At 48.2% G+C, this 18,881-nt stretch overlaps 1 protein-coding gene across 3 annotated transcripts in view; it reads left to right on the top strand.

Annotated features, from left to right (window-relative positions):
• Window positions 1-18,881, top strand: part of Rnf10 (ring finger protein 10) — a 32,746-nt gene that overhangs the window by 10,749 nt on the left and 3,116 nt on the right. For 2 of the 3 annotated variants that reach the window (XM_076922515.1, XM_076922516.1), the window contains exons 2-13: window positions 2,219-2,415; window positions 8,590-8,789; window positions 10,341-10,431; window positions 11,605-11,789; window positions 11,872-12,008; window positions 13,004-13,164; window positions 13,578-13,703; window positions 13,931-14,186; window positions 14,396-14,529; window positions 15,860-15,977; window positions 16,154-16,255; window positions 17,264-17,419. In XM_076922515.1, coding sequence (XP_076778630.1) covers window positions 2,219-2,415; window positions 8,590-8,789; window positions 10,341-10,431; window positions 11,605-11,789; window positions 11,872-12,008; window positions 13,004-13,164; window positions 13,578-13,703; window positions 13,931-14,186; window positions 14,396-14,529; window positions 15,860-15,977; window positions 16,154-16,255; window positions 17,264-17,419 — 1,863 coding nt within the window. Of the gene's footprint in view, window positions 1-2,218; window positions 2,416-3,122; window positions 3,176-8,589; window positions 8,790-10,340; window positions 10,432-11,604; window positions 11,790-11,871; window positions 12,009-13,003; window positions 13,165-13,577; window positions 13,704-13,930; window positions 14,187-14,395; window positions 14,530-15,859; window positions 15,978-16,153; window positions 16,256-17,263; window positions 17,420-18,881 lie in introns of those variants that run through there. The other variant, XM_076922517.1, reaches the window with a different exon arrangement.

The raw sequence follows: 18,881 nt of genomic DNA, 5'->3' as shown, positions 1-18,881 counted from the left end.
AATCAGTCATCATTAGTTTCTGCAAAGCAGCTTCAGGATCTGTAACGGCCTTTTATTATTGTACTTTATAATACCATTTCACTTTGGATATTTGACATGGCTATATAGACCTTATAAAACAATCTTCGGTGCTGTTGTAGTAAACTAGCAAAAACATTATTAAATGTAGTGGTTGCATTACCCTATTAGCTCACGGCAGGCAGCTGTGTAGCCATGCGTTATGCTTTTGAAGAATGGGTAACTATTTTTTTTAAAAACTGTTTTATGTGTGTGTTTGCCTGCATTTACCTATGTGCACCCTGTTCTTGCCTGGTGCCCACAGAGTCAGAAGAGGACATTGACCCCCTTGGAACTGGAGTTGCAGACAGCCGTGAACCATGTGGGTGCTGGGAACTGAGCCTGGGCTCTCTAAGAGAGCAATGGGTGCTTTCACACTGACCCGGCTGTTTAGACTTCAACCTTGAGACGCAGACTCATATGCCTCAGGCTGTCTTTGAACATGTAATTTCCTTTCCTGCCTCTACTTCCTCTACGTGTGCGGCAGCTCTCAGCTCTGTGTTCTTTGCTTTTGTGTGCGTGTGTGTGATGTGTACAAGTGTATATGCTTGTTTGTATGTGTGCAAAGGTGTGACGGTGATGTCAAGTGTCTTCCTTGATCACTCTCATTTCTATATTATTTATTTACTTGTGAGTTGAGGTAGGGCCTTTCACTGAAACTGGAGCTTGCTGACTTTGGTTAATCTACTGAGCTAGCCCCTTCCTGCTTCCTGGGTTCTGGAATTACAGGAAGTTAGTTGTCTTCCTTGCCTTGCTTTATATGGACTCTGGGGATCTGAACCCCATTGTGTGCTTTCATTGGCAACACTGATTACCCCAGAAAACCTGGTGCCAAGCCGGATGACTGAGCTTCTTTCTTTCCAGAACCTGCACAGCGGCAGGAGAGAACCCATCCAGAGTTGTCTTTTGTCCTTTAAATGTGTGCTGTGGCCCGTGCAAATAAAACATACACGCATGCAAAATAAATAGCATGTAATAAAAAATTTAATACAGATTTTATTTTATAACCAAAGCTGTCCTGGAACTCACTGTCTAGCCCAGGCTGATCTTGTAGATGATTCTCTTGGCTCAGTTTCCCAAATCTTGAATCTATAGTTACGCGCTTATAGTTATGCCTTGCTAAAGACTAGGGATCTATACAACTGCTTAGAAAATAACAAGAATATCTTGTATAAGACAAGGGGCAAGCAGCCGGGCAGTGGTGGCGCACGCCTTTAATCCCAGCACTTGGGAGGCAGAGGCAGGCGGATTTCTGAGTTCGAGGCCAGCCTGGTCTACAGAGTGAGTTCCAGGACAGCCAGGACTACACAGAGAAACCCTGTCTCGAAAAACAAACAAACAAACAGACAGACAGACAGACAAGGGGCAAGCATATAAGAAGAAGCCAGGCATAGTGTAGGCATGCCTGTTGGTTCAGTGCTCAGGGCCTGAGGCAGGAGGGAAGTTGATTGCTATGACAGTAGAGAGGAAATAAAGCAATATCTCACAGGTATTGTCAGTTTTATAATCAAGTGTATGTTCTTCTGATGTTAATGAATACGTATTTTTTTTTTTATTTAATTGAAGGGAAAAAAGGCAAGAGACACTTTTTAGAGGTGGCTTGAGGTGAGCTGACATGCTCCTTGAGCTCAGTGTGTGTGCTGTTAACTTCCAGAGCGTATTGATACTGAACTTTGTGTGACAGAATGTCTCATCGTCTTGGCTGTCCTATAATTTATACTATGCTGTCCTCAAGATCCAACTGCCTCTGCCTTCTGAGTGCTAGGATGAAGGGTGTGGTGCTATGCCCGGGCTTCTTGTTATGCCTGTTGAATGTCTGCTAAAGCCCAGGCCACTCCTAGAGCTCTGTGCAGACTCTACATTACACTCTGCACTATAGTACGCTCAAGAGGGCTGCCTGTCCTTTTCCTGTCAGCCCTGCAGACCAGGTACATCCCTCCAGCACAGAACAGCTGTTTTGAAACCAAACAGCCTACCTTACTGTGGTTCTTTTCCTCAAATCATCAATGCTGTGGACTAAGCTTAGCTTTTTCAGAGGCTGTGGAAAGGCCTATTTCCCCTTATTTATTTAATAAGTACAACCTTGCTGGAAGCTAGACAGAAATTGGCTGTGTGTCTGGGAAAACATTGAACTTATTACTTTTATTTCTTCTGTTTTCAGATGGCAAGAACTCAAATGGATCCAAGCGTTACAGTCGCAAGCGTGAACCTTCCTACCCCAAAAATGAAAATTTTAGCAACCAGTCCCGTCGCTCCAATTCACAGAAAAGCAAAACTTTTAACAAGATGCCTCCTCAAAGGGGCGGTGGCAGCAGCAAACCCTTTAGCTCTTCTTCTAATGGTGGAAGACGAGATGAGGTAGGGAGTGAGACTGGCCTTGGCGGAGCTGTCTGCCTGGGCCTGGCTTTCCCTTCAGTGTCTCAGCTGGGTGTGAACCAGACTGGATCCTTGCTTCCTTTCCTCCCCTGGGGCTGTGAACCCCTGGAGGAGGAGACTGAGTAGTCATGGTTGAGACATGGAGCAGGTGTGCTGTACTTACTGTCACTTGAGTGATAAGAGCCAGGGGACGTTGTTCAGTGCCGTCCCATCGTTAGGAGTTCTCTGGGTTTGCTCTGAGAGTAAAGCTTGATGTGAGGGATGTGCACTTATGGTCACTTCTAGTTGTTGGATTCAGGAAGTAGCCTGAGTGCTTGTTAAGAAGACTAGTTCAGCCGGGCAGTGGTGGCGCACGCCTTTAATCCCAGCACTTGGGAGGCAGAGACAGGCAGATTTCTGAGTTCGAGGCCAGCCTGGTCTACCGAGTGAGTTCTAGGACAGCCAGGGCTACACAGAGAAACCCTGTCTCGAAAAATCAAAAAAAAAAAAAAAAAAAAAAAAAAAAAAAAAAAAAGAAGAAGAAGAAGACTAGTTCCGTGTCCTGTTGTTTGACTGTCCATACTGGGCAGCCTTTACAGAGCAAGACAGACTCAGTAGATAGACCGACTGTAAAAGGATTACGTCTTCTCCTTGTCTGTGACGTACCAAGCACAGCCTTAAACAGAACATTCGTTGTCTTTGTTCTTTAGGGGCTAATTCTCTAGTCTGGCATGTCGGTAACCAGTGTGTAATTTACCTGATGGTAAGTGCTTATCTATCGGATTAAACTGTAGGCAGGGGAGAGAAGGGAGGAGGTGGGGAGGAGGAGGAACCTAAGGAACTGAACACTTACTTTGTTTGTTTGTTTACTTATTTTTGAGAGGTCTCACTGTGTAGGCAGGCTGGGTGGCTGTGTTGGCCTTCTGAGGGCTGAGATTACTGGTTTGTGCCATCAGCCAGGCTGCAGAGGTCAATTGGAGAGATGTGAATGAAGCAGGGAAGGGACACTGTTGGGATTTAAAGCAACAGATGCTGTGAGGGGTCAGACTGAAGGACTGACTTCTGAGTGGAGGAGGTGCACACGGGCTGGGATGAGGAGCTGGGAGCAACAAGAGAAGCTTGTCCCTTTGCTCAGCTGTTGTCAGGTTGGGTGACTAGGACTAGACAGTGTCAAGGTCGGTTGGTGGGTCAGAGGTGGTTGGAGGGTGGGAGGTTGGAAGGAGGAACAGCAGGGATGGCAGCAGTGTGCTGTCAAGGGAAGGGGTTGGGGGTGGGGGCTAGAGAGGAATGGTTTAGCCCAGCTGCTATTGGGAAGAGGGAGTTCAGTTCCTGAGAAGCAGCTCCAGGGCATTGCAGTGGCTCCTGGCCACTGCACTCTGATGTGCATGCCAGCACATAGATATAAACACACACATAACTTTTAAAAATACTAATGACATCTCTTTTTGTTTTGCTTTGTTTTGTGATAGGATCTCACGGTATAGTCCTGGAACTCTGTGTAGACCAGGCTGACTTGAATTCATATAGATCTAACTACCTACTGAAATTCATTCAGTCATTTGTTTGAGGCAGGATCTCACTGTGTAGCTCTGGCTGACCTGAAACACTGTAGACCAGGCTGATCTTAAACTTTCAGGGGTCTGCCTGCTTTCATCTCCTGAGTACTGGGATTACAGGCATGTACTACCACAACTGGCTTAATAACACGTTTTAAAAATTGGGCTGGCTAGATGGCTCAGTGGTTAGGAACACTGGTTGCTCTTCCAGACGTCCTGGGTTCAATTCTAAGCACCCACATGGTGGCTCACAACCATCTATAAAGAAATCTGATGTCCTCTTCTGGCATGCAGACAGAACACCCCTACATTTAAAAGAATACATAAATAAATAAATTAAAAACTTTTTAAAAATCAGAAAAAGTGTGAGCCAGGAAAGCTTTTATAGTTAGAGATAGGGAAACAACAACATCTCTCCCCAATAGGGTGGCTGATGAGAGGGGGAGGGTGGACGGGAACATGGGCATGCTGCAGTCCTCGACAAATCTATCAAAGGGACAGCAGGGTCTGCACATGTGAGAGCTCTGCTGACTGAGCGTGGCTACGAGGCTGGCAGCAGGCGGCCGGTGCTCTGTGCTCTGCAGAGGGTGGGTTTGGGAACCTGAGGGACTGTGGTTGTGTGGGGTGGGCTGGGTGCACGTGTGTAACTGCAGCAGGGCTGCTGGAGTCTAAGGGCTGCGTCAGTGGGGCTTCCTTGTGGGACTGTGTTCTTTTTGGTTCTGCACTGGAGCTCCTGGGGGATGGGTAGGGAGGGTTTGTTGCTTAAATTCAGCAGATGATGGGAAGGATGCCCCACAGGAGCTAAGCCAGATGAGCAAAGAGGGTTGGGAGATGGAGCATTGGTGAGGTGACCTGAGGTAGAGGTGAGTCTTTGCAGTCAGGCAGCTGTGGAAGGGCGCCCTCTCATTCCACGCTGTGCACAGACAGAGACGGGGATCTCTGGGAGTTGGAGCTCTACAGTCAGGGCTACAGAGTGAGAGCCTGTCTCAAACACAGGCCACTAACCAACCCCATCAACGAGAATTGTAAACACAGTGAATTCCCCATCACAGTGACGAAGACACTGTATGACAGTGAAGACGTGTTTGTCAACAGCATGGTCTAATCTGTAGAGCATTGTGGTCTAATGGAAAAGCAAGCCACAAGCTTGCAATCCCAGCGTTGGGAGGTAGAAGTGGGAAGAGCACTAATTCAAGCCATCGTTGGCTATTGAGTGAGACCGTGTCTCAGACACAGCTTCTTTGCACCCCCAGGACCCTAAAGTGCTTTATTTATATTTATTTATTATTTTCTTTTACATTGATTGTCTTATTTATTTTATGTGTTTGAGTGTTTTGCCTCCATGTCTGTCTGTCTGTCTGTACTACTTGACAGAGATGCTGGAAAATGTCGAATCTTCTGGAACGTGAGTTGTAATCTGTTGTAAGATGCTATGTCGCTGCTCAAAACTGAACCCTGGTCTTTTGCAGGAACAACAAGTGCTGATTTTTGAGACAGGGTCTTATTCTGTGGCCTTGGCTGTCCTAGAAACTTTGTAGACCAGAGACTAGCCTTGAACCGCCCTGCCTCAGCTCACACAGTCCTGGGATTAAAGGCTTGGGCCACCACACCAGGCAGTTGTTATTTTCTTTAGCAGTTGTGGGGCTCATAGCCGGCCGGCCTTGTGCATGCCAGCCAGTGTTTCACCATGGGCTGCAGCTTCGGCAGCACGGTTTTAAGATCTAAGTGTGCCATTAGGAAGGTGGAGAGAGACGCTGATGCAGCCATGTGTGCCTGTAGTCCAGGTGCTCGGGAGGCGGGGACCCCAGGCCAGTCTGTGTGCATGGTGGACCCTGGATCTGATGTCACATGGTCAGTAGCTGGATGTGTGTAGTAGCTGCTGTGTGAAATGGCACAGCCTAGAAGGTACATCTAGAGGGGTGAGTGCCTGAGACAGGCGGAAACATGCTAACCGGAAGATGCGGGGTCATGGAGAAGAACCGAGAGGTCTATGTATGTACTGGGAAGATAGATAGGAATTAGGGGGAGTGTCTCTGAGTAGGCCAGAAGCTTGAGAAATTCATTTTATCTGTGTATGGGTGTTTTGCCTTCATGCATGTATATGGAAAAAGGTGTCAGATCCCCTGGAACAGAGGTTATGAGCCACTGGGCGAGTGCTGGCAGCTAGGGCCCTCTGGAAGAGCAATGGATGCTCTCGGCCAAGCTGACTCACCAGCCCCTGGGGAAATACTTGTTTTATGCATATGAGTCTTGCCTATATATGTGTATGTGCACCACATGTGAGCCCAGTGAGGTCAGAATGGGGTGTTGGATCCCTGGAACTGGAATTAGTGAACCACCATGTGGGTGCTGGGAACCAAACCATGTCTTCTGCAAAAGCACTTGTTCTCCTTCGGCCTGAGCCACCATCTCCCCAGCCCTGACTGAGAGTATGTGTGCTGCAGGGTGGGAGTTGGGGAGGAAGTCAGAATTTTTGATCTAGGATTGGTGCCTTGTAAGGAAGGAAGTTGTCGACTTGTTTGCCATAGCTGGATTGTTTTCTGAAGATACTTTATAGTTCAGGCTGGCCTGGAACTTACCTTGTAACACGTGGCTGACCCTCAGCTTTGTGATTACAGGTGTGAGCTGCCACATTTGGTATCTGTTTTGAAAGGTTGTCATGGTAGTGTATACATAGAATTTCTCAGGCCTCACATTTGTACTTCTTTTTTTGTTTTGTTTTGTTTTTGTTTTTTTCAAAACAGGGTTTCTCTGTGTAGCCCTGGCTGTCCTGGAACTCATTCTGTAGACCAGGCTGGCCTCGAACTCAGAAATCTGCCTGCCTCTGCCTCCCAAGTGCTGGGATTAAAGGCATGCGCCACCACTGCCCGGCTACATTTGTACTTCTGAATACAAAGTCCTTCTACTGGTTCTTATTTTTCCTTTTCTGAGACAGGGTTTCTCTGTGTGTCCTTGGCTTTCCTGGAACTCACTCTGTAGAACAGGCTGGCCTTGAACTCAAGAGATTTGCCTGTCTCTGCCTCCTGAGTGCTCAGATTAAAGGAATGCACCATCACCATGCAGCCACTGGTTCTCTTTTGTATTTCTTGAATTCTCTTGGGTTTTGTTTTTTCTTCTCAAGTGCTGGCATTGCAGGAATGAGCTTGGTAAGAACCTTTACATTCCACTCTACAGTTTAAGTGTTACATTTGCCTTTGCTGAAGTTCCTTTTTTTTTTTTTCCCCTTTCCTTTTTTTTTCTTTTGTTTGTAAATTTAAGTAAATAATGGGGCTTTAACCACAGGTTAAGGAAGAGCCAGTGCTGGTGGCTCTGGCCTTGAGTGCTAGCACTGAAGCAGAGGCAAGCAGATCTCTGAGTTGGAAGCCTGTGTGGTCTGCAGAGGGAGATCCAGGAAAGACAGCCAGGGCTACACAGAGAAACCCTTCTCAAAAATGAGGGACAGACAGGAGACACAGAGAGAACCCAGTGCTTCAGGTATAGCTGTGTTGGGAGAACACACCCAAATAGCTGGAGTTTGATGAGGCGGGTGGAGAGCAAGTGAGTAGAAATCCTTGTCTTCTGAAATCTTTCCACTGCTGTGTTTCTCAGATCATTATTTCAAGTGAGGACATAGTGGCATCGAGCAGCCCAGGACGTTAGAGAGGCCTGGGAACTGGCGTGAGGAATTGCACCTGTCTGCTCTGCACATGTCTGTACCATTTCAGTGTAGGGTTGTTGAGGACTCCGTCTGCACATCTGTTTCCTGCCACCTTTAAACTGTGAATATAGCGATTAGGGTTATTTCTTGTTGCAGCTAGTTCCCTCCATGTTCTAATTCCATCAGTTTTAATTAACTGTCAATAATAGTGCCTTAGACAGGAGTCTTCTGGCAGTTAGCAGCCCTCTGCCACCTCACTGTGTCAGAATGAACCCCCAGAGTTATATAGCTATAGCATGGGGTATGTGGGTCTGCAGAGAAGGTTCAGCAGTGAAGAGAGTATAGTTCTTACAGAGACCCAGGTTTGATTCCAGCACCCATAGAGGGCAGCCCACAAGTACCTGTAACTCAGTGACCCCAGCTCTAGAACGCCAGGGACTTTGACCCCTCTGTGTGCATGGACACCTTCACTCAGTGCTATCTGTGCTCTTTGTTAATTATTTGAGAAAAGGTTTTTCTGTATAGTCCTGACTGTAGGCAAGATTGGCCTCGAACTTAGATCCACCTGCCTGTGCCTTCCAGTGTGGGAATAAAGGCATCCCATTCTATACCCATCAAACTTAGTCTTGGGGGTGGGGGTGGGGGATGGGCTGTGGAGCTGATGGTGTGGGTTTGACATGGAGGAAGATACTTGCCTAGCAGTCATGAGTCTCCAGGTTCAGTACAGTGAAAGACAGCAGGACTACAGAGAGTTTAACCGGCTAAATTCCTCTTGGTGCTTCGAGAAGGCTGTGCATGGCAGACTGGACAGTTGGGGGATGCAGATGCTGAAGGCATTTTCTGCCCTCACTGCCATGCACAGCTTAGGTGAGCATTTAGGCCAGCATTCCAGTGTTCACAGCCATGTGGAAGGTGGGACTGTGTGCTGGTGTCTGCTGCGAATGGGTAGATTCTTTCACTCTGAAATGCTGTCGTTCTCTCCAGGTAGCAGAGGCTCAGCGGGCAGAGTTTAGCCCTGCCCAGTTCTCTGGCCCTAAGAAGATCAACCTGAACCACTTGTTAAATTTCACCTTTGAACCCCGTGGCCAGGCAGGTCACTTTGAAGGCAGTGGACATGGCAGCTGGGGGAAAAGAAACAAGTGGGGACACAAGCCTTTCAACAAGGAGCTCTTTTTACAGGCCAAGTGAGTATGCCTCCAGGGCAAAGGGAAATGAAACCGTTGGGAGGACACATCATCTGAACAGTTAGGAGGGAGAAACACAAAGAAGGTTATCGTTCTTTATTTCCTGTCACAGTTTCTGAGTGAATATTCTCAGTGCTGAGGCAGCATAACGCTTGCCATGGCTTCAGGGACTAGCAATGGTGTGTGAACTCAGCCCTGCTGTGCAGTGGACTGGGAGGAGGGGTCATGGGTCCAGGGAGGGGAAAGACCAGAGAGTTTCTGAGTCCTGTGCTCATGTGCTGAGCCTAGCAGAGGGATAACTGAGGTGCAAACACAGTCTTCACAGGAGCCCTTCTGGACAGGCCTCCCTGGGTCAAAGGGCACACTTGGAAAGGACTGAGGCTCTTTCCTTTATGCATCTCGCACAGTTGTGTCCTAGGCTCTGGCTTGTTGGAGCTGGGGCCGCCATTGCAGTTGGAAGAGTTGCCTTGGTTCCCTTGAGGCTTGGACTCTAGTTAGCAGGCAGTGTTGATGCAGTGTTGTACAAAGTCAGCACTCAGTGGGCTGGAGGCTGGCTTGGAGGTTTAGAGCACTGTTTGCTCTTCTTCTAGAGGACCTGGGTTTGATTCCTAGCACCCACATGGCAGTTCACAGCCATCTGTACCTGTAGTTCCAGGGCATTGATGCCCTCGGTTGCAGCTGGTACACAGACACATGCAGGCAAAACACCCAGACACACAAATTTTTGTTAACCTTTATTCTTATTTAACAAAAACTAAAAAGGAAAAAAAAGGTAGGCACTCTGTTTTTCCAAAGAATTTCTTTTAAATTGTGTGTATGAGCGTGTGTGGCTATGTGCACCTGAATGGAGTGTTGGAGGCGGCCAGACTTGCAGTTCCCTGAGAGCTGCAGTTCCAGCAGCTGGGAGCCCCTGGCATGAGTGCTAGGACCACACTGTGCAAGAGCAGTGCTTTTTCTTAAACTGCCAACTCCAGCACTTACTTGTGTGCTCCTGTGTGTTCCCCTGTTGTGTGTGTGGAAGCCAAGAGTAACGGTCCAGAGTTCTAAGAAGACTCACTGCTAGGAATAGAGACAGATGAAATAGGCAGGAAATTGGTGTCTATCCCTCCCTCCCCTTTTTCTGACTCCTATGATGTAAGGTTGGACCTTGGGTATAGACTAAAGCACCACTGTGTTATTTGATGGGCATTGCTCTAAGGGATTAAGAACAGCTTTCTACTGCCTTGCAGATGACGAGCTGTGTTCATAGGGTCCAAGGGTTGAGGGAGGAAGTCTCAGTCTGGGTTAATTTTAGTTCAAGGGGGAACAACAGGAAGGTTATTGGGGTTTGGAAGCAGAAGAAGTAGTTTATGGATTTGGGCATCTGCCTGCTGAGACTGGACTCCTTGCAGAGCCGGGCGGGGCTCAGCTGATGCTGAAGTCTGGGTTATGCAGCCCCATATTGGCAGCCGCAGCTGCTCCTGGCCAGCGCCTGACCTGAGTGGGGAATTGCGGTGAAGTCTTGGTGATTTTGACAGACTGCTCTCTGCCGCTCTTTCCTGCTATTTCTAGCTGCCAGTTCGTGGTGTCTGAAGACCAAGACTACGCAGCTCACTTTGCTGACCCTGACACCTTAGTCAACTGGGACTTTGTGGAACAAGTGGTGAGCAGCTTTACCAGGTTTTCTAAGCCATTAGAGGGAGCAAGCTGATAAAGGCCGCCTTCGCACAGCCGCCGGTGGCTCTGTTAATGTGGGAGACGGTTTCTGACTGGCCTGTGCACACATTTCCTTTGTTACCAGTGGGATGTAGAGGGCTTTTCTCCGAGGGTGTGTAAGCAATAAAGGACCTACCTACCTACCCCTCTTTGAGGAAGTCGTCTTTACGGGTCTGTAAGAAGGACCGTGGGTACCCTTCTGACCAGGCTGAGCTCAGTTACGTGGACATTTCTTCATTGGCACCCCCTTGTCCTAATTAATATCAGATTAGCAGGTGATTTGTTTCCTGCAAAGCCTCTGCATGTGGTGCTGCTGAGGTCATGAGCTCAGGTGTCTCCTCATGGTCCTATGGGACGTGTGACAGCTGCCTTCAGAAGAACAAGCACTCTTGCTTGTATGCTATTTTATTTTAACAAATACAGATTCCTCTTATTTTAAAAACTTATATAATCATCTAGGAATATTATAGAATGCCTTATAAGGAAAAAAAAACACTTTTGGGCTGGAGAGATGGCTCAGCTATTAAGAGCACTGACTGCTCTTACAGAAGTCTAAGGTTCAATTCCCAGCACCCACATGGTGGCTCATAACCATCTGTAATGGGATCTGATGCCCTCTTCATGTGTCTGAAGACAGCTACAGTGCACTCATATACATAAAGTAAATAATTCTTAAAAACAAAAGCAAACAACCCTGGATCCTCTGCACGAGCAGTATCCTTTTCTACTGCCGTGATGAGATATCATGACTTACAGAACAAACCGTTTAACTGGGGAGCTTGCTTACAACTTCAGAGGGTGGGTCCATGACTACCATGGAGAGAAGCATGCGGGCAGGCAGGGTGCCAGAGCAGTAGCTGAGAGCTCACTGTTGACAGAGACAGAGCTGGCTGGCACGGGGAGGCCTTTGAAGCCTCAAAGTGCCTACACCTCCTAATTCTTCCCAAACAGTTCCACCAAGTGGGGCCCATTCTCATTCGGACTCCTCGAGCAGAGGTGCTCTTCACTGCTGAGTTGTTAAACAGTTTGGTGAAGAAGTGCTAGGATGAAGAGAGAGGCATTTGACTTTGTCGCCCCCAGTCAGTTCTGAAAGCCGTGACGTTGTGTCGTTGTGTTCTAGCGCATCTGTAGCCATGAAGTGCCATCTTGCCCAATATGCCTCTACCCACCTACTGCAGCCAAGATAACCCGCTGTGGACACATTTTCTGCTGGGCGTGCATCCTGCACTATCTTTCACTCAGTGAGAAAACCTGGAGCAAATGTCCCATCTGCTACAGCTCTGTGCATAAGAAGGATCTCAAGAGGTGAGACTGTGGGGTAGGGTAGGTTAGACCCTGGGCTGCTGCCTCCTCTGAACTCTGCTTCATCTAAACGTCTTTGTCTCAGTGTTGTTGCCACAGAGTCTCGACAGTATGCTGTGGGTGACACCATTACAATGCAGCTGATGAAGAGAGAGAAAGGAGTGTTGGTGGCCCTGCCCAAATCCAAGTGGATGAATGTAGACCATCCCATTAATCTAGGAGGTGAGTGGGAGGGCAAATAACCCCTAAGGAACATTGTATGCGTCTTGATAATACCAGAATTTGCCCCTTGGCTAAGCCAATTTTAGCTTACCCACAGATGAGAAGCTGTCTTAAAACAAGGGCAGAGGATGTGGCACAGGACAGAGTGGTTGCCTAGCACACAAAGGTTTGTAGGTTCAACTCCCAGCACTGGTGACAGCAGAAATACAAGGGAGGAGCCAGCCATGGTGGTGCACACATGAGGTCCTGCACTTGGGAGGCTGAGGCAGGAGAATCAGACGTTCAAGGTTTTCCTTGGCTGCATAGCAAGTTGGAGTCAGTCTGAGCTTCATCTTAAAAAAAAAAACAAAGTACTGGGGAAGGAAGTAAGGAAATCAACCATTCACGATCCTTCCTCTGAATTGTAGTCAGGTCTCCTCAGTTCACTTACTCCTCTGAGACTGGGATTGGCTGTGCTTGGTTGACATCTGTTGTTGGGTTTTGTTTTGTTTGAGATGAGGTTTCCCTGTGTATACCTGGCTGTACTGGAACCCGCTTTGTGACCAGGCTGGTCTCAAATTCACAAGAGATCTGTTTACCTCTGCCTCCCAAGTGCTGGATTAATGTCCACCATGCTGGAGCCCCTATTTGTTCTTGTAAAAACTAGACTATGGGGTGGATGGATGGAACTGGGTTTGTTCTGTTACTGGTGCTTCATTCATAGAAAACCATCTTTCTGGCCATTTCCGTATGGCTAGACCTATGGGTTAACATTATATTCTCATCAGTAAGCTTGGCTGTGATTTTTTTTCTAGCGTCTTAGGCTCTTTGAACTAGCCCGGTTTAGGATAATTGGTACAGTTCCAAGGAGGTTGTACTGTTAGTCCAATTTTTTGCCTAGGGCTGGAAAGGCATATGTGAGAGAGGTGTGTGTACGCGCGCGTGCGTGCACGTATGTGTGTGTTTTGTGTGTGAGTGTGCGTGCGCGTGTGTGTCTGATCACGGCTTTCCTTCAGATGAGCAGCACAGCCAGTACTCCAAGCTGCTGCTGGCCTCTAAGGAGCAGGTGCTGCGCCGGGTGGTTCTGGAGGAGAGAGTAGCGCTAGAGCAGCAGCTTGCAGAGGAGAAGCACACTCCTGAGTCCTGCTTCATTGAGGCTGCTATCCAGGAGGTCAAGGTGAGTACGTGGGGACTGCAGACCGACTTCCCTTAGCTCTAGGGAGGGTCTGAAAGGCCATCTGTGTGAGGATGTCGTGGAGGTAATGATTTTCTTGATTCACTGTAACAATGGGGTTTCTAGTTGAGCTGTATTCTTAGTTAATTAAGCAAGGTAGTTTTTTTTTTTACTTGTCTAGGAAAATACTTGTGTTTAGTTTTCAAGGTGTTGTGGAGATTTTGTGGGGAGAGTATTGGGTTTGCCCATCAGGCCTTAGCACCACTCACTGAGGATGATGGAGTGAGTAGAACTAACCCAGGAGGAAATCCAGTAGGTCCTGTGAGTCTGCATCAGGGACTCAAGTGTGAGCCGTGAGAATCACTGCTTGTCCTTCAGAGTGAGTCTGTCCGTCTGTTTTTTTCTGGTGTCCTTAGATTCGGGAAGAAGCTCTGTCGGGAGTGGCTGCAGGCAAAGGGGAGGTCACTGGTGTCGTGGCTGCTCTAGAACAGCTGGTGCTGATGGCTCCCCTGGCCACGGAGTCTGCTTTCCAACACAGGAAGGTTAGTGTGCCTGTCACAATGAAGTGACTTGTTCTTCAGATGGTGACACTGCTGTGAAGAAGTGATGGTGGCTTGGCTGTGTTCTCATGACTAGATCTGTCACCTTTTCCAGGGGAGGTAGTGAACAGGGGAGCTCAGGTCAGCACCTGGGGAACATAGGCGCTCTCTGCCACCTTACTTCATGAAGCAGGCATGGGACGTGTGTCGACCAGCGTTTGTTCCAACAGGACGTGCTGGAGTATCTGTCTGCTTTTGATGAAGAAGCTGAGCAAGCTTGTTCTCTGGACCCCCCTGGTCCTCTCGCGCTCCCTTTGGTAGAAGAAGAGGACGCAATGTCTGAGCCAGAAGCCTGTGAGGACTCAGAAGTAGCCGATGACAGTCTTGGAGAGGGCACTGTTGGTACTGAGTTGAGCCAGGAGGAGCCCCCCACAAAGCCAGGCTTCACACAGCTGAGCAGCTCTCCTTGTTACTACTTCTACCAAGGTGAGCTCCTGAGGAGAGGGCGGGGCTGCCTCAGGGATTTGAGGGAGATGGATGTTGGCCTGGCACTCTGAACAGACCAGGGGGTCTGTGCTAGGTCCTGGGGGTTGGCTCACAGCTTCTCAACAAGCGGGAATGGTGGGCCTAGCCGGGAGAGGTCCATGCTGAAGGCTGGCCAAGGCTGTGTGACACGGCTCTTCTCTTGTCTTTAGCGGAAGATGGACAGCACATGTTCCTGCACCCCGTCAATGTGCGCTGCCTGGTGCGGGAGTACGGCAGCCTGGAGCAGAGCCCGGAGAAGATCTCTGCAACCGTGGTAGAGATTGCTGGGTATTCCATGTCTGAGGTGAGACTGTGGAGAACAGCATGTGATGTGAACTGTTTGGGGTAGGCCTCACCGCAGGAAGGCTGCAAGGCTTTTAGGCCCTTGACGTGGTCATTTCTTGGGGTTCATTTCTTTATTTGTTTTTGAGTCGGGGTCTCTCTTATGTAGCCCTGGCTGTCCTGGATCTTGTTCTATAGAGCAGGCTAGCCTCAAACTCAGAGATGGCACCACTCCTTTTGATTATTTCTTGGCCTTTGAGATGCGGCCTCTCTTATACAGCCTGGGCTACAGCGCCCAGATGCCTGAACTTCTCATCTTCCTATCTCCACCTCAGAAAGAACTGCTTAGGTTTGTTTCTGTCGTTTTAGAAGGTAGTGTAATCCTGTAGCTCCACACGCCTCTCTGAGTGCGCTGGGCACTTTATACTGCCCCGCGTCTCACGGTCTGTGCGACAATTTATACTGCCCCGTGTCTCATGGGCAGTGCCACAGTTTGGGGTACTGATGTCTTTATTTTTCATTACAAATGAAGTTTGTTCGTGTCTCATACCCCTACACACACACCCTTTATATTTATTTTTATTTATTTGATTTCTTGAGACAGGATCACAATATAAAGCCCTGGCTCCCCTAGAACTAACTAGATTAGGCTGGCTGACTCAGGTTAAAGGTGCGCGCCACCACACCCTGCTTTGTCTTCCTTTTTACTTCCTGAAAGGAATGTTCAAACCCCCAAATCCTTTAAGCTTTAAGCTAGGTTACACAGGTATGGAATAGGCTTTTAGTTTGGAAATAACTTTGAATTATGAGGTGATGACTTACTTATGTGAAATTTAAGCTAGGGTACACGGGTATAAGATAGGCTTTTAGTTTGGAAATAACTTTTGAATTAATGGGGTGATGATTTACATATCTGAAATTTTGCCATACAGTAAATATGCCTGTATTGATACAAAATTATATTTATTGCATGAAATAAATACACAAAAAGAATAGAAACTTTTAAGTTAGCAGGCTTTGGTTTCCAGTGTTGCAGGCCAGATTGTTTCAGTAGGCGGGTCTCTAACACTGTTGTTGGCTCTGTTAAGTAGTCCCCCCCTGTTCTCTCTCCGAGTGTGCATCTAGACAGGTGGAGATAGTGGTCAGCTGAAGTCCTTCCATTATCAGGCTGGCTCCTCCCTGTGCCTTAGTCTGTGAGCGCTGAGTTCGGTGGATGTCTTAGGTGTGGGCTCTGCGTAGGGCCCGCCTTTCCCCAGAGCAGAGCTGTCCACTTAGTCCGGGTGCTGCGTGTGTGTGCTGAGCGTCGGGCTCCTCTGCGCTCAGGGGTGGTTGAGCGTTGGTTCTGTTTGTAGGATGTTCGGCAGCGTCACAGGTATCTCTCTCACTTGCCACTCACCTGTGAGTTCAGCATCTGTGAACTGGCTCTGCAACCTCCTGTGGTCTCTAAGGAAACCCTAGAGGTGTTCTCAGGTGAGAAAGCCCACTTTCCTTCTCTACTCAGAACCCAGCGTGGGAGGCGGGGCTTGAGCTGTGTCCTGAGACACTTGATGCATCCCTGGTCCACTGTCCCACCGGCTTAGCTGTAGTCACCTAGGAAGAGTTAATGGCAGCCGGTCTGTCTTTCTTACAACTTGACCAACCCACAGATGACATTGAGAAAAGGAAGCGTCAGCGTCAAAAGAAGGCCCGCGAGGAGCGTCGCAGAGAGCGCAGGATTGAAATGGAGGAGAACAAGAGGCAGGGCAGGTGTAAGTTCAGAGCTCGTGTGTGCTTGCTTTGCCTTGTGTGAGTCTGTGTGGCCCCTTGCCTACGCCTGCCGGTTGTTTTCCTTCATTCTTCCCTGGAGTCAGGATCAAAGGTGGTCATGGAAGTTCTGTGGTGGGGAATTCTCTAATGCTGACTGTCTTAGACCTGACCAGCTCACAGGATGCAGGGTGTGTGGGTCACATAGAGAATTGAGAGAGAGAGAGAGAGAGAGAGAGAGAGAGAGAGAGAGAGAGAGAGAGAGAGAGAATGAATATGAATGAATATCTGAATGAATATGAATATGTGTGTGAGCGTGCTCTGCTGAGCTGGGAGCAGTTTCTGATTTGACTCCAGAATCAGTTGCTAAATCCAGGGGATTGGTGTGACTCAAAGCCTGGGCATCCACTAGAAAACTAGAACTGGAGCTGGGCCTGGCGACTGGGACTGAAACTTAGAATCAGTGGCCTTGAGTTCAAGGCCATGCCAGACTCCCAGCGAGCTCAGACCCACACCACGGGCTGCCTGAGGAGACCCACGTGGAGGAAGTGAGAAGACAGTGAGGATGTGAGTGCATGCTGGGACGGACCTGGCTGTCTGCTTCCGTCTAGAATGGTAGACAGACACAGCTTGCACTGGGGAAGGTGCAGTGAGGATGTGCTTCGGCTTCTAGAACTTGATGGCTGACACACCGGAACTTTGAGAAAACAAATGTCTCAAGAACAGTTTGTAAGACAGTAGCTCACTGTTAGGCCTGGCTGACCTTGAACTGTCTGCCTCCCTGGTGGTGAAGTGACATAGGTTTGCACAACATCCAGTGTTTTGGAGCGGGGGATTCTGACGATCATAGCCTAGGCTATTCTTACTGCTTGAGCCTCCTGCTAGCTGGATGACTGGCTAGTAAAGCTGAGACAGGCTGATCTTCACTTGTCTTCCGGGCCCTCCAGACTCCGGAGGCTCAGAGACAGTATGCACAGCTGTGTAAGCGGGCCTGTCATTGCCTCTGCTTGCAGATCCTGAGGTCCACATTCCTCTCGAGAACCTTCAGCAGTTTCCTGCCTTCAACTCCTACACCTGTTCCTCTGATTCTGCTTTGGGTTCCACCAGCACTGAGGGCCATGGGGCCCTATCCCTGTCTCCTCTGAGCAGAAGTCCAGGCTCCCATGCAGGTAAGTAGTTGATGTGTGATGAATTCTGCTATTAGCTAGAGCTCTAATTTGATTTAATCTTTAAAGTTTATGTGTAAGAGTTTTTTGCCTGTGTGTATATATGTGTACCACATACATGCCTGGTCCTCTTAGAGGTCAGAAAAGGGTGTCCAAACTCCTGGAATTGGAGTAAGTGGATGCTAGAACCAAGCCAAAGTCAGTCTGCAGGAGGCGTGCGCCCTCTTAGCCACGGGCCTTGACCTTAAGCAGGTCTAGTGTCTGAATTCACAACACTGAGCAACCTGGCACATTGCAGTATTTAAAGGAAGAACTTTTAGTCCTAGGCCGCATTCAATTCTTATGTTTGGTTACCCTTTCCCATTGGCTATTCTGGCTTCTTAGACTTTGCAGTTTCGTAAAACCTGCATCGTGTTTCTGACCCATCTGTTTTGTTTTCTCTTTTTCTTATTTCTGTGTTTAATGTTTATAATTGTCCTTATGTGATAGTGATCGTAATTTGTAAGGGAAAAAGTCAGACTTACCGAGTACACAGTAGGGAAATAGCTTAGTTAAAACTGTATTTACAGGTTGGGCATGGACCATCTGCTAAGGTATGCTGGGCCTTTGACATCAGTCATCAGTAAAAAATAGCCCTGCAGATTTGCCTACAGGCAGGCCAATCGTATGAAGGCCTTCTCTCAATGGAATTGGATGACCTTAGTTTATGTAAAGTTGACATTAAAAAACTAGCCGGCACAGGTCCTGAGACTGATAACATACAGTACTTTGGTGGCAGAAGCTGGGGCTAGAACTTGGCTCTTACAGACTGTGTGTAACCATGATGGTGTTCTGTGCATGAGAGAACACTGCAGGGCACTGGGCACACTATGGGCAGAGAGTCCTCATTGGCTAAGTTTAGTTTTGTTTGTTTGGCAAGTGTGAATTTCTAAGGTAAGAATAGTTTCGTTCTCGGAGTGAAAGTGTCAGGTAGGTCAGATGGCTGTGAAAGGAAAGAGACAAGGCGCCCACCCGCTGCTCGGCACCCACGGCCTAGCAGTGCCTACAGCAGCAGACTGATGCTTTCAGCTGTAGGTGAGAAAGGATGGACTGCTGCCCAGGACTCTCAAAGACTGACTTGGTGTATGTCTTCCGTCCTGACTCTGGGGCAGAGTGGCCATAACTCTGGATGTTTCTTTTGAAGTTGTCCATCCACATAAAACCAGTCCATATCAAACATCTTGTCTTTGAGAGCTAGTTAGCCTTTTTGTTTTTATTTTTTAGACAGTTTTGCTATATCAGTCCGACTGACTGCGAACTCACTGGTGTACCTGCCTCAGCCTCCCAAGTACTAAGATTACAGTCGTGAGCCACCCTACCTTGAGAGCCAGCCTTTGTGGGAGGTGTAGCATTTCCTAAGGAAAGGGCTGTCTGGTTGTGCTGCACACCAGTGTTAGAGGAGCTTTGAGAAGCCTCCTCTGTGTTC

This window comes from Arvicanthis niloticus, chromosome 24, assembly GCF_011762505.2.
Source record: "Arvicanthis niloticus isolate mArvNil1 chromosome 24, mArvNil1.pat.X, whole genome shotgun sequence".
Taxonomy (NCBI): Eukaryota; Metazoa; Chordata; class Mammalia; order Rodentia; family Muridae; genus Arvicanthis; species Arvicanthis niloticus.
Note: the sequence above shows the minus strand (reverse complement) of the source record. Positions and strands in the feature narration are given on the sequence as shown.